Below are 17,602 nucleotides of genomic sequence, written 5' to 3'. Positions count from 1 at the left end.
AATATACTAGGTCTTGAGTATAACGTGTATACAATTGATTTGTAACTATTTAATTGAAAAAAATAATTCAGTCTAATCACTTTTAGCACATGAATTTTATTCAGCCTGTAAACTCCTTATTATTCATACACAGACGGATGTGTCCAATGATTAAGACCCCAAGGATTTGCTTGATAGAATAATCTGCATTTCTAAAGAAAAAATAAGCAGTAGAGTATTTAATTCTTTAAAAGAAAAGTTGTGATGCATGTCAAAGCATAGCAGTGACTCATAGCTTTAAAAACAATATCTGCAACTTGCATGTTCATTGGCTGGTTCACTCATATATGTGTAATGTACAGTCTTGATCTAATAATTGCTAATTATGCAGTTGTTTATCAGCTCATTTGAAACATCCTGAAATTCAGTCTAGCTCAGCAAATTGCTGTGCTTAAGGCATTTTTACATTCTAGGAAATTATAATATCCCCAGAAGGCGAAGAATTAATAATAAAAATCCTCTTTTGTAAAAGATTATCATTGCAGAGCAAATGGAGCAGATCTTCCCTATCTTAGTGCATTTAATATTCTCATTTTTTTTCTATGAAAGTTTGATGGAAAGACTATGTGGGGATCACTGTTTTATTAACTTGTTAAGAGACAAATTTACTGAACCAGTGCAGCATATTGATTTCAGTGTCTGCTATATGGAAAAGCAGCAATAGTAATGGATGACTTTTAGACATTTCCATATGGAAACTAGCTCATACTTTAGATGGTTTGTGATCTTGATTTATATGTTAAGGCTGGCATTAACGAGTTAATGACTAAAACAACAAGCATGCTTTATTGTTTATTACTTAGATTTTTTTCCTGCCTTTGAGATTATTTCTTTCTAATATGTTCACCATTACTGAATCCTTTATCATATAATCATAGAATTATTCAGGTTGGATAAGAGCCTTAAGAACATGGAGTCCAACCATAAAGCTGATATTGCCAAGTCCACCACTAAACCATGTCCCTAAGTGACACATCTGTTTTAAATACCTCCAGGAATGATGACTCAATCACTTCCCTGGGTATCCTGTTCCAGTGCTTTAGCCTGGAGAAGAGGAGGCTGAGGGGGGAACTTATTGCCGCCTACAATTACCTGAAAGCAGGTTGTAGAGAGATGGGTGTTGATCTCTTCACCCAAGCAACAGGTGATAGGACGAGCGGGAATGGGCTCAAGCTGTGACAGGGCAGGTTCAGATTAGACATCAGGAAAAAATTCTTCACTGAAAGGATTGTCGGGCATTGGAACAGGCTGCCCAGGAAAGTGTTTGAGTCACCAGCCCTGGATGTATTTAGAAGATGGGTAGATGAGGTGCTCAGGGATATTGTTTAGTAGAGAACAGGTATGATTTGACTCGATAATCTCAAAGGTCTTTTCCAACCTAGTGATTCTGTGCTTCTTTGATAACCCCTTCAGCGAAGAAATATCCAATCTAAACTTCCCCTGGTACAACTTGAGGCTTTTTCTTCTCACCCCATCACTTCTTATTTGGGAAAAGAGACCAACATTCACCTGGCTCTGGCCTCCTTTCAGGTAGCTATAGAAAGCAAGAGGGTCTCCCCTCAGCCACCTTTTCCAGACTAAACAACTCAAGTTCCCAATTCTGCTCCTCAGAAGACTTATTCTCTAGTCTTTTCAACATCTTTGTTGCCCTTCTTTGGAGATGCTACAGAACTTCAGTGTCTTTCTTTAAGTGAGGGTCCCAAAACTGAACACAAGACTTGTGGTGCAGCCTTACCAGTTCCAAGTACAGGGGGACGATCACTTCACTAGTTCTGCTGGCCACACTATTTCCAATACAAGCCAGGATGCCATTGGCCTTCTCAGCCACCTGAGCACACTGCTGGCTCATATTCAGCCAGCTGTCAACCAACACCCCCAGGTCCTTTTCTGCTGCGCAGTTTTCCAGCCACTCTTCCACAAGCCTGTAGCAAGGGGCTGGTGGAACGCAAGTGCAGGACCTGGCATTTGGCCTTGTTACTCAGCCCATTGATCCAGTGTGTCCAGATCCCTCTGTAGAGCATTCCAGCAGGGGGGATTTGATTTGGCTTGGATCTGCATACACTTTGCTGGGTAAAAAACTGGCTGGGTGGCCAAACAAGTGGTGGTGAATGGAGTTACATACAGTTTGCAGCTGGTCACAAGTGTTGCTCCCCAGGGATCAGTACTGGGGCCATTTCTGTTTAGTACCTTCATTAGTGGTCTGGGTGAGGGAATTGAGTGCACCCTTAGTAAATCTGCAGATGGCACCAAGTTGGTTGGTTGGACTTGATGATCTCAAAGGTCTTTTCCAGCACAAACAATTCTGTGACTCTGCTCTCAAACAGATCAAGACTCCCACCCACCTTGGTGCCCTTCAATATTTTTGAATAAATAGAAAAGTTAGTAAATTTATTTCTCAGCTGACTATTTTAATCTCTTAGGAGTCCATGCTGGTATCTGTGAAGAAATCTTAATGATCTGGGCAAAGAGCCTTTGTATTGGGAGCATTAAGACTATGTGGTTAAATGATTTACAGGAATTAATTGGGAGGAGGGTAGCCAAATCATCAGACATATCTTCTGGAGATTTTTATCAAGACTGGCCTTAGAAACCGAAATGTTTTACCTGTGGAAGGTATATTTTAGGCCTCCTTTTTTATTAAAAGTCTCAGCATAGAGGAAAAAAGGTTTCTGTGATGCATTTTGTGCAGAAATGGTTTACTGAACTAGGTGATACAGAATCTGTGCTATAGCTAGTTGAAGATTTTATCCTGTTTCAAAAATACTAATAATTCCTCCAGAAACAGAAGTAAATGTAGCATTTACATGTCAGTAAAATTTACTTCTGACATAAATTTAGATATTTTTTTTTTTTATTTATAGCAGACTTGTTCTTGTGGATACACAGTGACCTACTTTGTAGATGTGGACAGAACTGTGTCTGTAAAAGTATGTAAAGTGGATCTGTAATGTAAAACATAGTTTAAAAGAATCTTATGGAGGGATGCATTGAAACAGCATCTTTTACATAAGCTCTCAGATATACTAAGGCAGCTACAATTATTCATCAGGCGATCTCAAAGCATTTCACAAAGGCAGGAAAGTATTTTTTTCTGTTCTAAAAAATGGAAGTATGAAATTCAGAGACGGATTTTACGAAGCATCAAGAGCTGCAGTTGCTCAGATACACAAAAACCAGACACAGAGTTCCTGCCTCAGACTTAAGGAGACACCTGTCTTTACAGCCCTTGCAACAGTAAATAAAGCCTAGCGCTATACGCGTTGTTGAAGCCAAATGAGGTTGCCCAAGGACTTCTAGCAACTCAGTGACGGGATTGGCAATGGCACTCCTGCCCCTTCGTACCTCATGCCAGGTCCTTTCCCCGACCACCACTTCATGAATACATTGCCTGAAATGCAAAATCGTTGGGTTTTTTCCCTGTACCATTAGAATAACAGGTGAGGAGAAGTGAACATGAAGAAGTGGTTCATTTGAGGAATGCTGACAAGGTGTGCTGTACGCAAGTGAGCCAGAAGCGCTTTATGACACGTTCAGAACTTGGAGACTGAATTACAGTTTTAGTAATCATCTGTTCCCCTTCTTCTCTGTCATTTTTTTTGTTTAATATATTGCATGGAAGAGACTCATCATACAAGTTTTATAAGCTTGCAATAAAAATATAACAAGTGTTGTATTAAATTATTTAAGTTGTAAACCATTGTAAAAAGCAGAAAAAGTTATATCGACATGGAGCCAGAAAAAATGATTCTGATGGAGGATAAAATATATTGTGCTGATTACTACAGAATTTTTGTCCAGTTTAGCATATTGTAAATCTCTGGTTGGCCTTAAGAATGAAACTGCAAGTAGACTTTTTTTTTAAGGATTGTGGCAATTGCTTTAAGAAAAATGACGCTAAAATCAGATTTATAATTTTAAAATAAATCAGAAAAAATATGACAGCAAACAAAAAATGCCTAAAAGGTCAAAGGAGAGAAGAATAGTGGCAAAGCAGAGGATCAATGACTTTAAAATTTCCAGATTTCCCCTGGGAGAAAGCTAGAATTCTGGAGGAATAAATAACCAACTTTTATATTTTAAGCAAGGAGATTATTAATTTATTCTTTTGTGCTATGCTTTGCTAAAAAGAGATATGCCAGTAGCTGACAGTATTGATATTGGTATCATTTGGAAGTGCTAGCTTTTAGCTAAATTAGTTGCTAAAATTGCAAATGGAAACATTTTCAAGAGTACACAAATATATTTATCATTAAATTCTAACTGTAGATGATAAGATCCAAGTAGTTTTTGTTTCTTCATCCTCTTTGGTTTTGGGAGGTCAAAACTGAAACTGATGATATGATAATGATGATGGTGATCGTCATGATGACTAATCATTTGAATCTTCATGTTTCACCTTTTTGTCTTACCAGACTTTTTAGGGCTTTAATGGGTGGCAGGTTGTAGATGAGATTTTTTTTTCTCTGCAAAGTGATTTGGCAAAAATTCAGCTAGGCTGAGCACATTTTTGTTGCATTCCTTTCTACCAACAACCTTTCTGCAAAAGAGAAAAAGACATGATGGCCTCATTATTTTAATGAATCTTCCTAGCAGTGGTGTAATTGAAAAACTACCTTGAAAGAACAGCCTTTTTTTTGTAATTTAAAAAAAAAAAATCAAAAGCATACTCATTCAACTTGTATGGAAAATACTGGTAAGACCACTCCAGTGATGATGTTCCAGGAGAAGATTGTCTCTGTGGCTCTCTGTAAACAGATGTTGACGGTTTTCTATAGCCTGTCCTTCTCACTATTGTGTTCGGCAGCGCAGCAGGTATACTCCCTGACAAGTTAAGGCCCATGGCATAAGTATCAGTGTTGACCAAGGAGAGGGCTATGTGGGCATCTTTGCTTTCCTTTAAAAATGACATCTCTTCTTGAACAATTTATTTCCCTCTAGCAGTCCTGCAACACTGTTAAAACCACATCTCATACCACAGATCGCATCTTTGAAACAGAAGGAAGCACAAGGATAAATCAAAAGCATGTTTCACTGTGCCTTATAGGTTGGCCTTCTGTTTGTGGGAAAGAGAAAGGTCACCCTTCCATCACTCACACTTCATGTTTCTTAAAAGTGGTTAAAGCATCACAACATTTTCCTTCTGAGCATTTTCAGTTTCATTAATCCAGTACCTCTTTGAGTTAACATAGTTTTTGGCAGAAATGTGGCTTAAGGCAGCACAACTAGACATTTCCTGTCGAAAGAGTGTTCAAGCAGAGGAACCCTGCGTGCTGCTGACTGACTGGTCATCTGTAGGTGCTGGCCCACTTGTGGGGCCTGGGGACTGGTCCACCTAGGGGAACTGGAACCCCAAAGCCACAGACCAAATCCAGGCAACTTTTCCAATCACTGCTGAGCTATGCTGTGTGCCGTACCTGTCAGCTGTGGGGCTGTAAATCACAAAATGTATTAGAGTTACAGAAGGCAGGGCAGTTTGTGTAATTCCAAAAGATGGGATTTTTTTAAAACAGTTGTATAGGGCCATGTTTGGTGACGGGACATTCTTTTTTTTTCTTTTTTTTTTTTAATATATAGGAGAAAAAAATTACTTTATTGCAGCCTTTTGTGATACACTGGGGTATAAAACATATAGAAATGTTTATTAAGACATCATAGGACAGTGAGCTATATAGCCCCTTAACAGATATGAGAGACTATTTGGGCATAAAGTCCACAGATAAACTGCCCCAACTGTTGATGGCAGAAGAATGGCAGAGGCCTCCAACCAGTGAAGTGGTTTGACAACAGATCAAGTGGAACACAGGTAGCAGTGTTCTTCCGGGACTGGGATTTTAATGTCTAAAGATCCAAAAGCAGTCCAAGGAAAAAGGATGATTTAGTTCTTGGCCATTCCTTTTTCTTGGCTTTTCCATGAATTACCTTATAAAATTGTGTAATATCATCACGGATTTCTGTGACTGTTTCCTACCTGCCCTACATTCCTTTTTCAGTTCCCTTTTTATTTTGTGTTGATAGTAAACTCTTCCTGGTGGGCCTTGTCTGTTACTTAGTGTTTATTCAGTGCCTGATAAAATGACACCTAAGTTTTGCTGAAGGCTTTTATAAACTATACTGTTAATAACTTCAATTTAGAGCAAAAATGACTTGCGGCTCACATCACTATGTGGCAAAGTCTTAGACTCTTTTTCTTTCATTATGCTGTCAGTTGACACAGTTGAATGACTCTCCCAGTCTCCTGTTCCCAAATCTGTAACAAACTATAAGGTCACATTACACAGGAAGCACTAGCAGTGAGATTTATTTGTCATCCTTGGAGGCCATTGAGAGGAACAAAAGACTTTCATCCCTCTGCTTTTCTTCTTTGACTTTAGAGAATAAGAGGGTACTAATATCTTGGGCCACTGCCATGCAGGATAAAAATCCATTTAATTTAAATCTGCCAGATCAAGGGTGGGTAGTTGTGTGGCTATCAAGAGCCCACAAACTGCTGGATGGATCATCAGCAACCTCTGGCAGCATGATTTCCCCATTAAAACAGAAGCTGGGTTCTGTTCCTCCTCTGAATACTGGTCTACCCTTACTTTTAGCCTGCTCCAGCTAATTTCATCTAAGTTGTCAGATGCAGAAGTAATGAAATTTTCATCATCTGTAGCCTCACTCTAGGATTCAACTGGTGATCTCAGTACAAAAGGCAGTGAATGCCATGATCACTCTCTGTTACCTCTTCCAGATAGTTTTGATTAAACTATGCTGTGAAGCAAGACGTGGATCAATAAGAATGATCTGCATCAACCTAATTATGCATTTAACATGTTCAGAGCACTTTTTATCTGGTTTCATTACAATAAGCTGTTTACCTGAGTGCGGCAGATTGATTTAAAGTTTCAGAGTGCTTTACAGTGGTAAACATCTAGAAATAAACTCATTAGTTTGCACGTGATGCTACATATAAATATATAATCTACTATGCAAGCTCCTTGGCAGGTGTAAATTAGCATAGCTACGATTTACAGCAGTTGAGAATCTGGCCTAGAAACTGCAAATGATTATTCCAGCAGTATTAGTTTAAAATAACATAGCTTAACTTGACTAAAGTGAGGACCATATGATCTTCTCTGTACCCAGCCTAACGATGCTTACCACAGAGCCTTTCAGAAACCTTTTCTATTGTTTGTAGACTAAATTGTCCCACCAACAGTTGTACATGCTGTCCAATAGTTATATAACCTCCTCTTCACCGTCAGGCCTTTTGGATGCACTGTGACCAATCAGATACTTCTTAAACCCATCGGTTTTAGAGAGTCTTCAGCAGACTTGAATAAACGAACAAATGTGGAAGCTGTACCACACATATCATTTGGGGATGTCAAAGCACTTAACAAGCGTTGTTACAACCAAGTCCATGTGTAACCACTGAAGGACATATTTGCTTCAGTATGTCTCATGACAGCTTCTTAAAAATATACTAAAGTGAATTTAACACTTGTGAAAGGTGCCAGATTGACAGGCCCTGGAGATAAAAGTTCTTGAATTACCAGCAGGCACAGCCGAGCTTCCCACACACACTGCCCCACCAGTGTCCCCAACCCTACCTGGAGGGCACAGCGACCAACTGTCCTACAACTTTTAAATCTGCATCATCTCATGCTCTTGGACTGTGGGCCAAGAGTGTGTATCTGTAATGTGATGTAAAGGAGAGAAAGCAAGTTTTTTAATTGCTGGACAGGTGCTGTTGAGGTTGATCATTTTCACACCAAGTTTTCAATTAATCTGGGGGGGGGGAGGATTGCGGGGGGAGGGGATGAAGAAAGTGCACATTTATCTGATTTTTTCATACAATGAAAAACATGTGTGTGAACCTCTAGTGAATCCTGCAGCTTTATCTGTCCAGACAGGCACATTCAGATGACTATTGAGCAAACAAGTGCTTGCACAAACTGCGACGTGCATTCTTAGACGCCTCTTGAAAAATGGGTCCTTCCTGTTTCATATGTTTGCAATAATCTGTCTCCATTCATAACTCATCCCTGCTTGGTGTCATTACAGCCCATCCTCCCCAGAGATTTTGAGCACACAGCTGGCATACAAGTTCAATAACCATCCACCCCTTAAAGAGATTGGGTCATTACAGGGTTGAAAAATAGCACACCGGGAAAACAGGCTCGTGATCTTTGCACTCTGTCACGGTTTTAGAGAAAGCACAAGTTCTTCCCTGAGTGATTGTACTCAGAAAGTTCAGTCCTCTGTTCTCTTTGAAATTATATTTAGACCTCGCTATGAGTACTGGAAGGGCATGCTTAAGTATTTCTTTATTTAGTGCAGAAGGTTAATGACATTTTAAACAAAAGTGCACATTTATAACCTTGTATAGGCAGATTCTCAACTTGTATATAGGACATGGCTAAAAAGAGAACGCTGGAAAGCACAAAGTGATGAGTTTTCATACTCTGCGATTTTCTAAGATATAGCCAGCAGCTTGAAAGAATTATTGTGGAAGCTAAACCTTAATTCTTCCTACTGAGAAAAAGGCGTAACTAATGCAAGGAAGAGCTCAGCAACATTTGTTTGTCTTTAAGAGAGTCACATTTCTTTCTGCAACTTGTTGTTGATGCACATGATAACATACCTAAAATTTGACTGTTACTGTGAGCACTTTGTAAGGTAACTCATATATATCCAGAGAGGTGGCATATAATTGTCTTGGGGATGGCATTTGGGATTGAAACTGTAATTGTTATAAATATCATAAAACATTTTTTGATGATTATGAGTTCCTGATTCGCTTACCTTCTCAGCATTCCTAGTGTGTCTATCACACTGTGCAGCTTTAGGAAGACTTTGTGCCAGCTTTCCAATTAAGCTGGAATATAGTTTTTTAATGTTTGGGGGAAAAATTCAGGAGAGAATTTATACTTGGGAGAGGATGTTTTAGGATGGTTGTATCCGTGAATACTGCTTTAATATCTAATGTCATTTAGCCTCAGTTCTCCTGTGCAGGCTGTCTGCTGGAAAACAGGGATGGACCGTTATAGGTCACCTTCTCCTTCAGAGATTTGTTCTCTTTAGTACGTGATGTCTTGTTTGGTCTAGCCTGGTTTCAAATATCCAATGTAGCTGAGTCAGGTTTTTTGAGGAGCTAGATTTTTTTGTCTGCTTGTATTTTGATAGCACCCCAATGACGTTTTCATTCATTTTATTACATAGTTCCTAATTTTAACTATATCATGTTATAAATTCTGCTTCAATCTGCTACCTATTACCTGCAAACACTACCAAGTCCTTTTTCATCAACCACCTTTTTAAGATTGTTTTGAGCTAGCTGCTGGCCTTTTGCTTGCAGAAAAGCAAAAGATTTTTCTTGTCTGATGCTAAGAGGGGAGGAGGAGAATGCCAGGGACCTTCTCTTACAGAATACCAATAGTCCACTCCCAGAAAAAAAAGCAGAGGAAGCAAAATATATGTTTACCTGTTTTTCCTAAGATGTATAGTGTACTTGGGCAGCAGTGAAAACATTATTTAGAAGCAAAGGCTTCCTAAAGTTTACCTACACCTTCTGATGCTCCAAGGATGTATCTCAGTTCATTATTTTGAAAACCTTTTATAGATGAGAAGTATTATTTTTAATTTTGTTTAGAAATGGCCAGAAATTAGAATTATGTACGAGGGAAGGAAAGAAGAGGGATTCTTTCATGACTGAGTTAAACAGAAGACTTCAGAAAAGGGTTGGTTCATTCCTGTCTTCATGTAACTTGAATTACAGGGTTTAGTAAGTGAAACGGATCATAAGATAAACCCTACAGAGTCCAGAAAGCTCTAATTAACGCCCACAGTGAGTAACTTTTCTGAAATTGGTCTTTAATCAAACTTTGCTCTGAAAACAAAACAAGGTATCGTGGCAGCTTGATAAAAGAGATGCATTGCCAAGGCTGACAGGCCCACAATCAAACCAGCACTAAAAATAACTGTTTTGTCTACTAATTTTCTTTCAGAATCTAAAAAAAAATGTATTAGCTACAGTCTAAAACAACTTCCACAGTTACTCAGCCAAGTGACTCAGCTCTAGATAAGTGAGGTTCCTGTAAATGTTAATGCCCTCCCTGATTATGAGGGAGCCCTCTTTCCTTCCCACACCCTCCCCATTGAAGCAGAGGAAGAGCAGAGAGGTTTGTGAGGCTGGAAAGGGAAGAGGCAACTTCTGGATTCCTTTAGAGCTGGTCATTTGAGGCCAGCTGTTCTTGTCCTCTTGTTGATAGTGGTGCAGAGCACAGTCATCCTCATTGACTAACATGCTTGGATTAAGATAAACCAACCAGTCATCTTTCTTATAGCTCCTATGAGCAGTAAAGGTACATGGCTGCTACCTTGCAAACTTACAACTTCTCACTGATTCTTAGAGCAGGTGTTATCAGTAAGGCAACAGTAAGGCTGAACACAGCTCATCTTCTGCTCAGCTGTAGAAAGAGTTCACTTTTATTATGTTTTCACCATAGCTGGTGTAAAAACAGTGCCAAGGAACTCCTCTTTTTGCCAGTCCTTAACAAAACTCAATTACAACCTGATGGTCATGAGATGTATGCAAATCATCGCTGTTATGATATAAAGAAGTAGCCAGAGTCAGACTGCAACTCATTCAAACCCAGAAGGACCTGGGTTTGAGAGACTGACAGGCATTCTATGATTTATGACTGCACATAGAAGTGACACACACTGGGGCAGCTGGTGAAGAGCTAAAGCCCTGTGAGAAAGGACTAACACTGGAGAAGCTGATGGAGGACTGTCTCCTGTGGGTGGGACTCCATGGTGCAGTAGGGGAAGAGTGTGAGGAATGCCGAATGCCCTCCTCCCCCCCTGCTAAGAAGGAAAACAACTCATGAGGAACTGTCCAAAACCCCCATTCCCTGCCGCTCCCCATGCCACAGTGGAGGGAAGAAGGGAACACAAAATCCTATTTTACTAAGTGGCTTACTTTTATATTCCAACAGTTTATTTTTGTTTTCTGGGCTTATTTTGGACAGGAAGATATTAACTAAAATGAAGCAAACCAAATGTACAGGGTTTGTTTTAAAATCTTGCTTTCTGCTATGTCATTTTATATTACCTTAAGTAAAAGTGTGGGAAAAATCCCGAAGTGATTTCTCTGGCACATAAGCTTCATAAACAGCAGTAAAACCAGATTTTTTTTTTTAAAAGCAAATCCTTCCTTCCTTGCTATGGTTGTAAACCACAGAGACAGTCATCTGGATGTTTAAGGAAGGGTTGGGGGAGTATCTTCAGTTCCTCATGTTTCACCTTTTCATTGCTCACTGATCATTTGAAAGAGAGGCATGTTCCAGACAGCTTTAATTAAACTATGCTGTGAAACTGTATATAGATCAATGGAAATGATCCATAACAAGAGGCTAATAATGTATTTAACAGTGTTCAGTCCATTTCAATCACCTTCTACCATTTCTCTGGCTTTACATTCACGCAGCAAAGCCTTGAATGTGTATATGTATTTTTTAATCCATCTCATTAGTGACCATATGCTTTGGCTTCAAGGGAGACAAGAACTGTCTGCAATCTGCCAGGGATTTAGGGACATCAATAATTTGTGAATAGTCATGTTGGTACTGGTCGAAGGGTTAAGTGTTCTGCACACCAGGGGCATATCTTTTGGGATTGGAACTCTTAGTCAACTGTTAGGAACCTGATCCCCTGTGACGCATCTTTTCAGAGTACATGCTGCATGTCAGATCTCTGCTGCTGAAGCAATGGAGCTTTATTAGCTCAGGGATTTAAAAACCTGCTCTAAGCAATGTAACAATATCTTTTGGTTAAAAAGTGAAGGAAAGATAGTAGTTGTAATATGAAAGTGATTTTTTATGTACTGGGCTAAATGTGATCCTCCTTTTTGTGACCATTTTCCTTTTCAATATTAGATTACTCCTCCCCCCACAAATATCCAGTGAAGCAAGAGTATGGCAGCAATAACGAGGAGCTGACTTTGGAAACATAAGTGGATTCTGTGGTCTCACATCATACTAAGTCCTGCTGAAGCCAGTGGCAGCACAGATCCTAATCATTTGGGACACATTTCAGTGTCTCCCAGGACATTGTTTTATCTACATAGTGGGGAAAGCACCTTTCAAAACAATAGCCTATGGTGTTGGCTTTTGCCATGTTATATGGGAGGGCTGCTAAGGAAGTCAGCATGAGAGATCATCAAACTATTGATCTCTTTATCCTGTCCTTACAGAGGAATGGCAGAAATAGATTGCAATGCCAGAATTTTTGGTGAGGGAAAACCTTTGAATTATTTTTGTTCATTCTCAGTTTTCATTATGTTCCTATCCCTCAGCTGTACCCAGGTCAATGGAAAATTGCTTAGCAGTGCAAAAAGAAACTCCTTGTGGAACCTGTGCCCTGAACTTCTCACCAGTTGGGAGTAATGGGGAACTGTCTTATAGGATGATGCTTGCCTTTCAGAAAATCTCATGCAATAATAATAAAGTATTTGGACTGCCATAGGAAATGAAATCATGTTCAGTACACGCCACTTGTTTGCTTGCTAGTCAGCTGGTTTTGTTTGTGCTTTTATAAACGTCCTGTATTGGGGCAGATTAAATAACCTTAAGACAGATACCCATCATATATAGCTCCGGTTAAAGCTCCAGTGACCACACTCACTGTAACATTTACTTGTTTCCACTTTTAAGAACAACCTTCAGAATTATGGCATGCAAATGAGCAAACATTTCTGTAAGTGATATAGAAGAAGGAAGGTAATTTTTTAAATCTCTAAGTGTCTTTGAACAGTGTTACATACTCCAGAAAACACTCAGGTCTTGACTGAGGTTCTTATTTATCTAAAAGCATAATTTGCCAGAGTGAAAAAGATAATTGTCTCTTTATTACTGTCACCTCGTTAAAAATATGCAATTAGTATTGGAGGATTTAGAGTATTTTATTTATAGCAGGAAAAATATATAGCTGTCGATTTTTGAATTGTCAGCTATAATTACATAGTCTGACACAGATTTACTGCTTTAGAAGACCCAGTCTCCTCTTTTCAGGGGAAATTTGTACAAGCAGGCTTTTACCCACAATTTTAAAATGTATAAAGATGCACATCTAAGGCAGAATGTTTTTGTATCAAAGTATTTGATTTATAAGTCTAATGAAAAATTAAGAGGGATATGTCCCAAATTTGCATCCACCTTTCAATTACACGTGTAGGCCTTGCTGCATCATTTTGCACTTGCATTAGAGGTGGCTCTTTCTGTCTGGCAACCAAGTCCACTAGGACATGTTCAAATGGTGTAAATATTTACAGCTATTTTGGCCACCTCATAAAAACAGTACAGCTATAAAGTTTTCAGAAACCAACATTTAGAATGAAGATGGTCCTTGGTGCTTTATCAGGTCACTGCTGAATATTTGCGATACAAAGAGCGAGTCCATTTCTACACACAAGTCCTATGACCTTTGAGGTGACTGCTGATCTTTGGCTCACCCTTGTCTGCTTTCACCTCTAATATCAATGAAGATAACAAAAAAGGTTAGGAGAATTTCAGAAGACCAGTACCATCTTTGCAATATTGCATAGATAGCATTGCCATTATTATATTAATTAATGCTACTGCTGCCAGGTAAAAAGGGAGAAGAATTTTGGCTTCAGTGAATACAATAGCAAAATTCCTGTTTTATGCTAGATGAGGTAACACTTTGACTGAACTGTCTATTCACAGTTTCACAGACAGTTGATGCCAAAAAAAAAAAAAGCTCTGACAGTCTTCAAGTTCTGCCCTCTTTACACCCTCTCTAGCCAAGACTGCTTAGTGTTCTAAAGAACTGCCATAATCACAGAAGCTGCAGGCAGAAATAACTTATTGAAACCAAGAGCTATGCAGGCCATACCTTACCATTAGGAAACTGTCTTTTGTAGGGAGGGTTTTTGGTAGTTGTCTTTAAGGGTTCTGTGTGGCTGGATGTCTAACGTCCACTGAGGCAGCAACACAACAAGAATTGTCTTGATGAGGAGTTTAAATTTTTAGCAGTTTGAATCTCAGCATAATTCTAGAAAGGCAGTCATACATGTTGCCAACCCTGGACTTCCTCCATTATATCATCAACATGGCAGGCTTCCATTGATTTCAAATGGAAATCGTGTTCATAATGTTTTTTAAAAAGGCCCACTTTAACTTCTAGTAGACTGATGCACCACAGTGGGATGTGAGAGCAGAATTTAATTTACAGACAACTAAATGCTGATCATCCAAGTATCAAAAATTACAAAGAATAGGATTTCAACTGACCTTTAGTTATTTTTACTACCTGCACTTAGTTTCAGCTTGCTGTATCTGCAATCAACAGACCACTCAAGGCTGAGAAACATGCTTTTATCTGTTTTGATGAATTACGGCCTTAGGCAACATGTAAAGTTAATCTCAAATTAGTCAATGAGGAGGTGGGAGATGATGATTCTTCCTTCTATATAAAGTGAAAGCTCAAGAGTTGGATTTAACTTCCTTTTGTTAACTGCTACTCCACAGTAATTTTCAAAACATTCTTTAGAAATCACTTTCAAGAGACAGGACAAACCAGAAAATTAGAAAAAAAGAAGACAAATAATGTTCATTAATTGTTTTGTTTCTCTTTTAGGACTGCAAGTATACCTTGAAAAGTATTTGGGCAAGATGACTCCAGCTGTGATTATAGTACCTGTGGTGGATTTACCTGGAAAGGAAGTTATTCATATAACATGTTGGCTAAACTAGCAGTTTAAAAGAGATGAGTGGATATCAAAACATAAGTTCCATCCAGGAAACAACAAAGAAAAGAAAAGATCATAACTCTGTTGGATACTTCCATTAAGCAATATTGTTTGATTTGAGCAAAGTCATATTTAGCTTGTTAATGATGTCTCATGATATATGACAGAGTCAGCTTTGTGTGAACAATAAAGGTTTCTTTTCAAAATATTGTGCTTTTATTCTCATTTATTTTTAGATACGTTCTGGTAACGGCAGGTGGCTCTTGGGAGATGTCAGTTACTCTGATCACATCAGTTGTTTTGTTTGATATATTTAGGCCTGGTTACAATATAACTTCAGATTATAACTTCAGATCTTTTGGAAGGAGGCGAAATCAGAACATTAGCTCCAATACTGTTTTCAAGACTTGATTCCTTGCAATTCTATCTTAAAGTCGCTGACTTCAGGCCAACTCAGTAAGACCATATTTGTAGCCAGATTTAACCATTTTCTTGCACCGGTGAGGACGTATTCAGAGGGGTATTCAGGATGCACATTTTACCAGTGTAAATAATGGAGATGGTGGCCAGATTTGCCATCCTGCTTTCTGAGGCAAGAGAGGGTATCCTCATGCTTTACATCTGGAAGGAAGCTCTTATTAAAGAACCAGCAGTGTTCCTGAGGGCTTCAGTCTTCTCCAGAAAATCAACAGGAGTTTTACCTCTGCTTTCCTTAAAACATGTTCAGACACATATGTGAAGATCCTATTGATTTCATTGCAACTGATATTGTGCTCATAACATGATATAAAATCATGTATAGGAGAGAAAGGCTTTTGGACTACTCCAGGTGGCAAAGCACTGTAGAGAAAACTTATTTTTGGCCAAAGGTTATAAAATTAAACCTTAAAGAAAGAATATCAAACCTTTGTCTGTGTTCTGTATCTTTCAGTGTGTGAGCACTGGAGCTACGTGACCAGTTACTCTTACACCAGCATACATCTGAGATACGTCCACAGAAGTCATCCAGGTGGCAGTAAGTTTACAATAGGGTGACTAAGAGGTGTATTTAGCACCCCAGCTTCATTTTCTTACCCGCTTCCAGATGTCAGCAGGTAACTGGAAAGCCAGTGACTACAGAGGGTCTTCCTCTGTGAGATGCTTTGCATGTCCAGCATACTAGGCTGATCATTACTTGAAAATAGAGATTGTTAAATGCTATTGTGCTTTACCATTACATCAAGTAATATAGCAAGGCTGCCATCCTTTTTAGAATTACTGCTTTCACAGTTATTCAGGTATTTTTAGAAAGGGAAAGGCAAAGAGCTTTTTATATACCATGTATAAATAGATGGATGTATTAAATTAAACTTTGTAAAATGAAAGGGAAGAATCTTTTAACAGTACATTAGTTCATTAGCATTCAATATAATTTTTAGGTTAGACTTAGACATATTTGATCCTTATTCTTTCCCAAGACCAGTAGAGAGCTTGTTAATACATGGATACACCTGGTTAATTTCAATTCTACTCTTTTAGATGGCTAATTACCTTTCTTAGTTCTTCCCTGGAAATAACAGTATTTTACTTCTCTCCATGTGGAGTGCACACAGACCAGAGACACAAGCTGGACTGAAACAGGAGACAAAACTTTCAGAGAGATAAGGATGAAGCTTAGTTGTTCATAGATACATATGGAAGCCAAATGATCTTGGCTTTTGTACTGTACTGCATATTTTAAGGGGGCAGGTTATTTGCTCCTAAAGAAACTGGCTTTTCCCACAAGTTTTCCTGCAACATTCATACCTTGAATAATCTTTCTTCTCCCCAGTAGAGGTGCATTGAAAAATGGTAACAGAATGCATTGGTCTGAAAAGCAGTGTCCTTTCTTTTTCTCTCAACAGAAAGCAAACCTTTTCCCCTTTTCCTTTTCCTTTTTTTTTTTTTTTTTTTTTTGAGACAGCTAAAACTTCAATGGGTTTACTTTGTGAATAGCTAAAAATGAAGAGTTTGCTGACTTTTTCTCCTTGAGAGGCTTCATACAGCTTCTAAGTGGTGTGAGAAACTGAAACTGCGAGCTGGGTCTGCAGTGTTTGAAGTATGAACAAGGCAATTTGTTAAACACTGATATGCATCGTAGGTGAGTAAAGTGCCTCTCCATACCGAGACCTTAGACTTTTACAATAGAAATAACTTAACACCATTTTATCATCTGCCTTATGCTGCTGTACTTTCATCATAATTACTGGATGCTGCTGTGAATATTGTTTCCCAGAGCTCTTTTTCACTTTCTTTGTAACAAAAGGGCTTGCTGAACACAGGAGTCGGGTAGATGGGTGCATGCACACGCGCACACAGACATTTCAGTTAAAAGAGGCAAAGACAACTAATACTCAGAATCTATAGGTCTTTGCTAGTTTGTTGTTTCAATTTCATTGGGCTTTTTTCACAGCTAGCTTTGCTGAGAGTTTACCCCAGCAGGTTTTAATCTTGACACTACAAATTCATATACTGTGCTAAGATACTGGTTTTGAGGACTTTATGTACATGCACCCGAATTCGTCTGTCTCTCCGATTGCTACTAAGCCTGCAGCAAAATGTTTTGTGTGCATATTATAACACAGAAAGTTGGCTGATCAACGTTCCAGCACTCAGAACACAGAAGGACTATGTAATAGGTGGGAAAATGTGTTTAAAAATGTAACCCAAGGTTTTAATTTTTCTTCTCTCTGCTGTAACAAGTGTTAGAATATGGCTTTCACATCATCTTTTTTTTTCCCAAAAAGAAATCTATGCCTTGTTATAAATCTCTATGTCAGAGGAATTTTG

General features: G+C 38.7%; 1 protein-coding gene across 1 annotated transcript in view; it reads left to right on the top strand.

The window, feature by feature from the left end:
• Positions 1 to 14,798, top strand: part of DPH6 (diphthamine biosynthesis 6) — a gene marked incomplete at its 3' end in the record, with an annotated part of 195,995 nt that extends 181,197 nt beyond the window's left edge. The window contains exon 15 of the mRNA XM_084264228.1: positions 14,683 to 14,798. Coding sequence (XP_084120354.1) covers positions 14,683 to 14,798 — 116 coding nt within the window. The remainder of the gene's footprint in view (positions 1 to 14,682) is intronic.
• Between the last annotated feature and the right edge of the window lie 2,804 nt (positions 14,799 to 17,602).

Source organism: Gallinula chloropus (assembly GCF_964237585.1).
Source record: "Gallinula chloropus genome assembly, chromosome: 4".
Classification (NCBI taxonomy): Eukaryota; Metazoa; Chordata; class Aves; order Gruiformes; family Rallidae; genus Gallinula; species Gallinula chloropus.
Note: the sequence above shows the minus strand (reverse complement) of the source record. Positions and strands in the feature narration are given on the sequence as shown.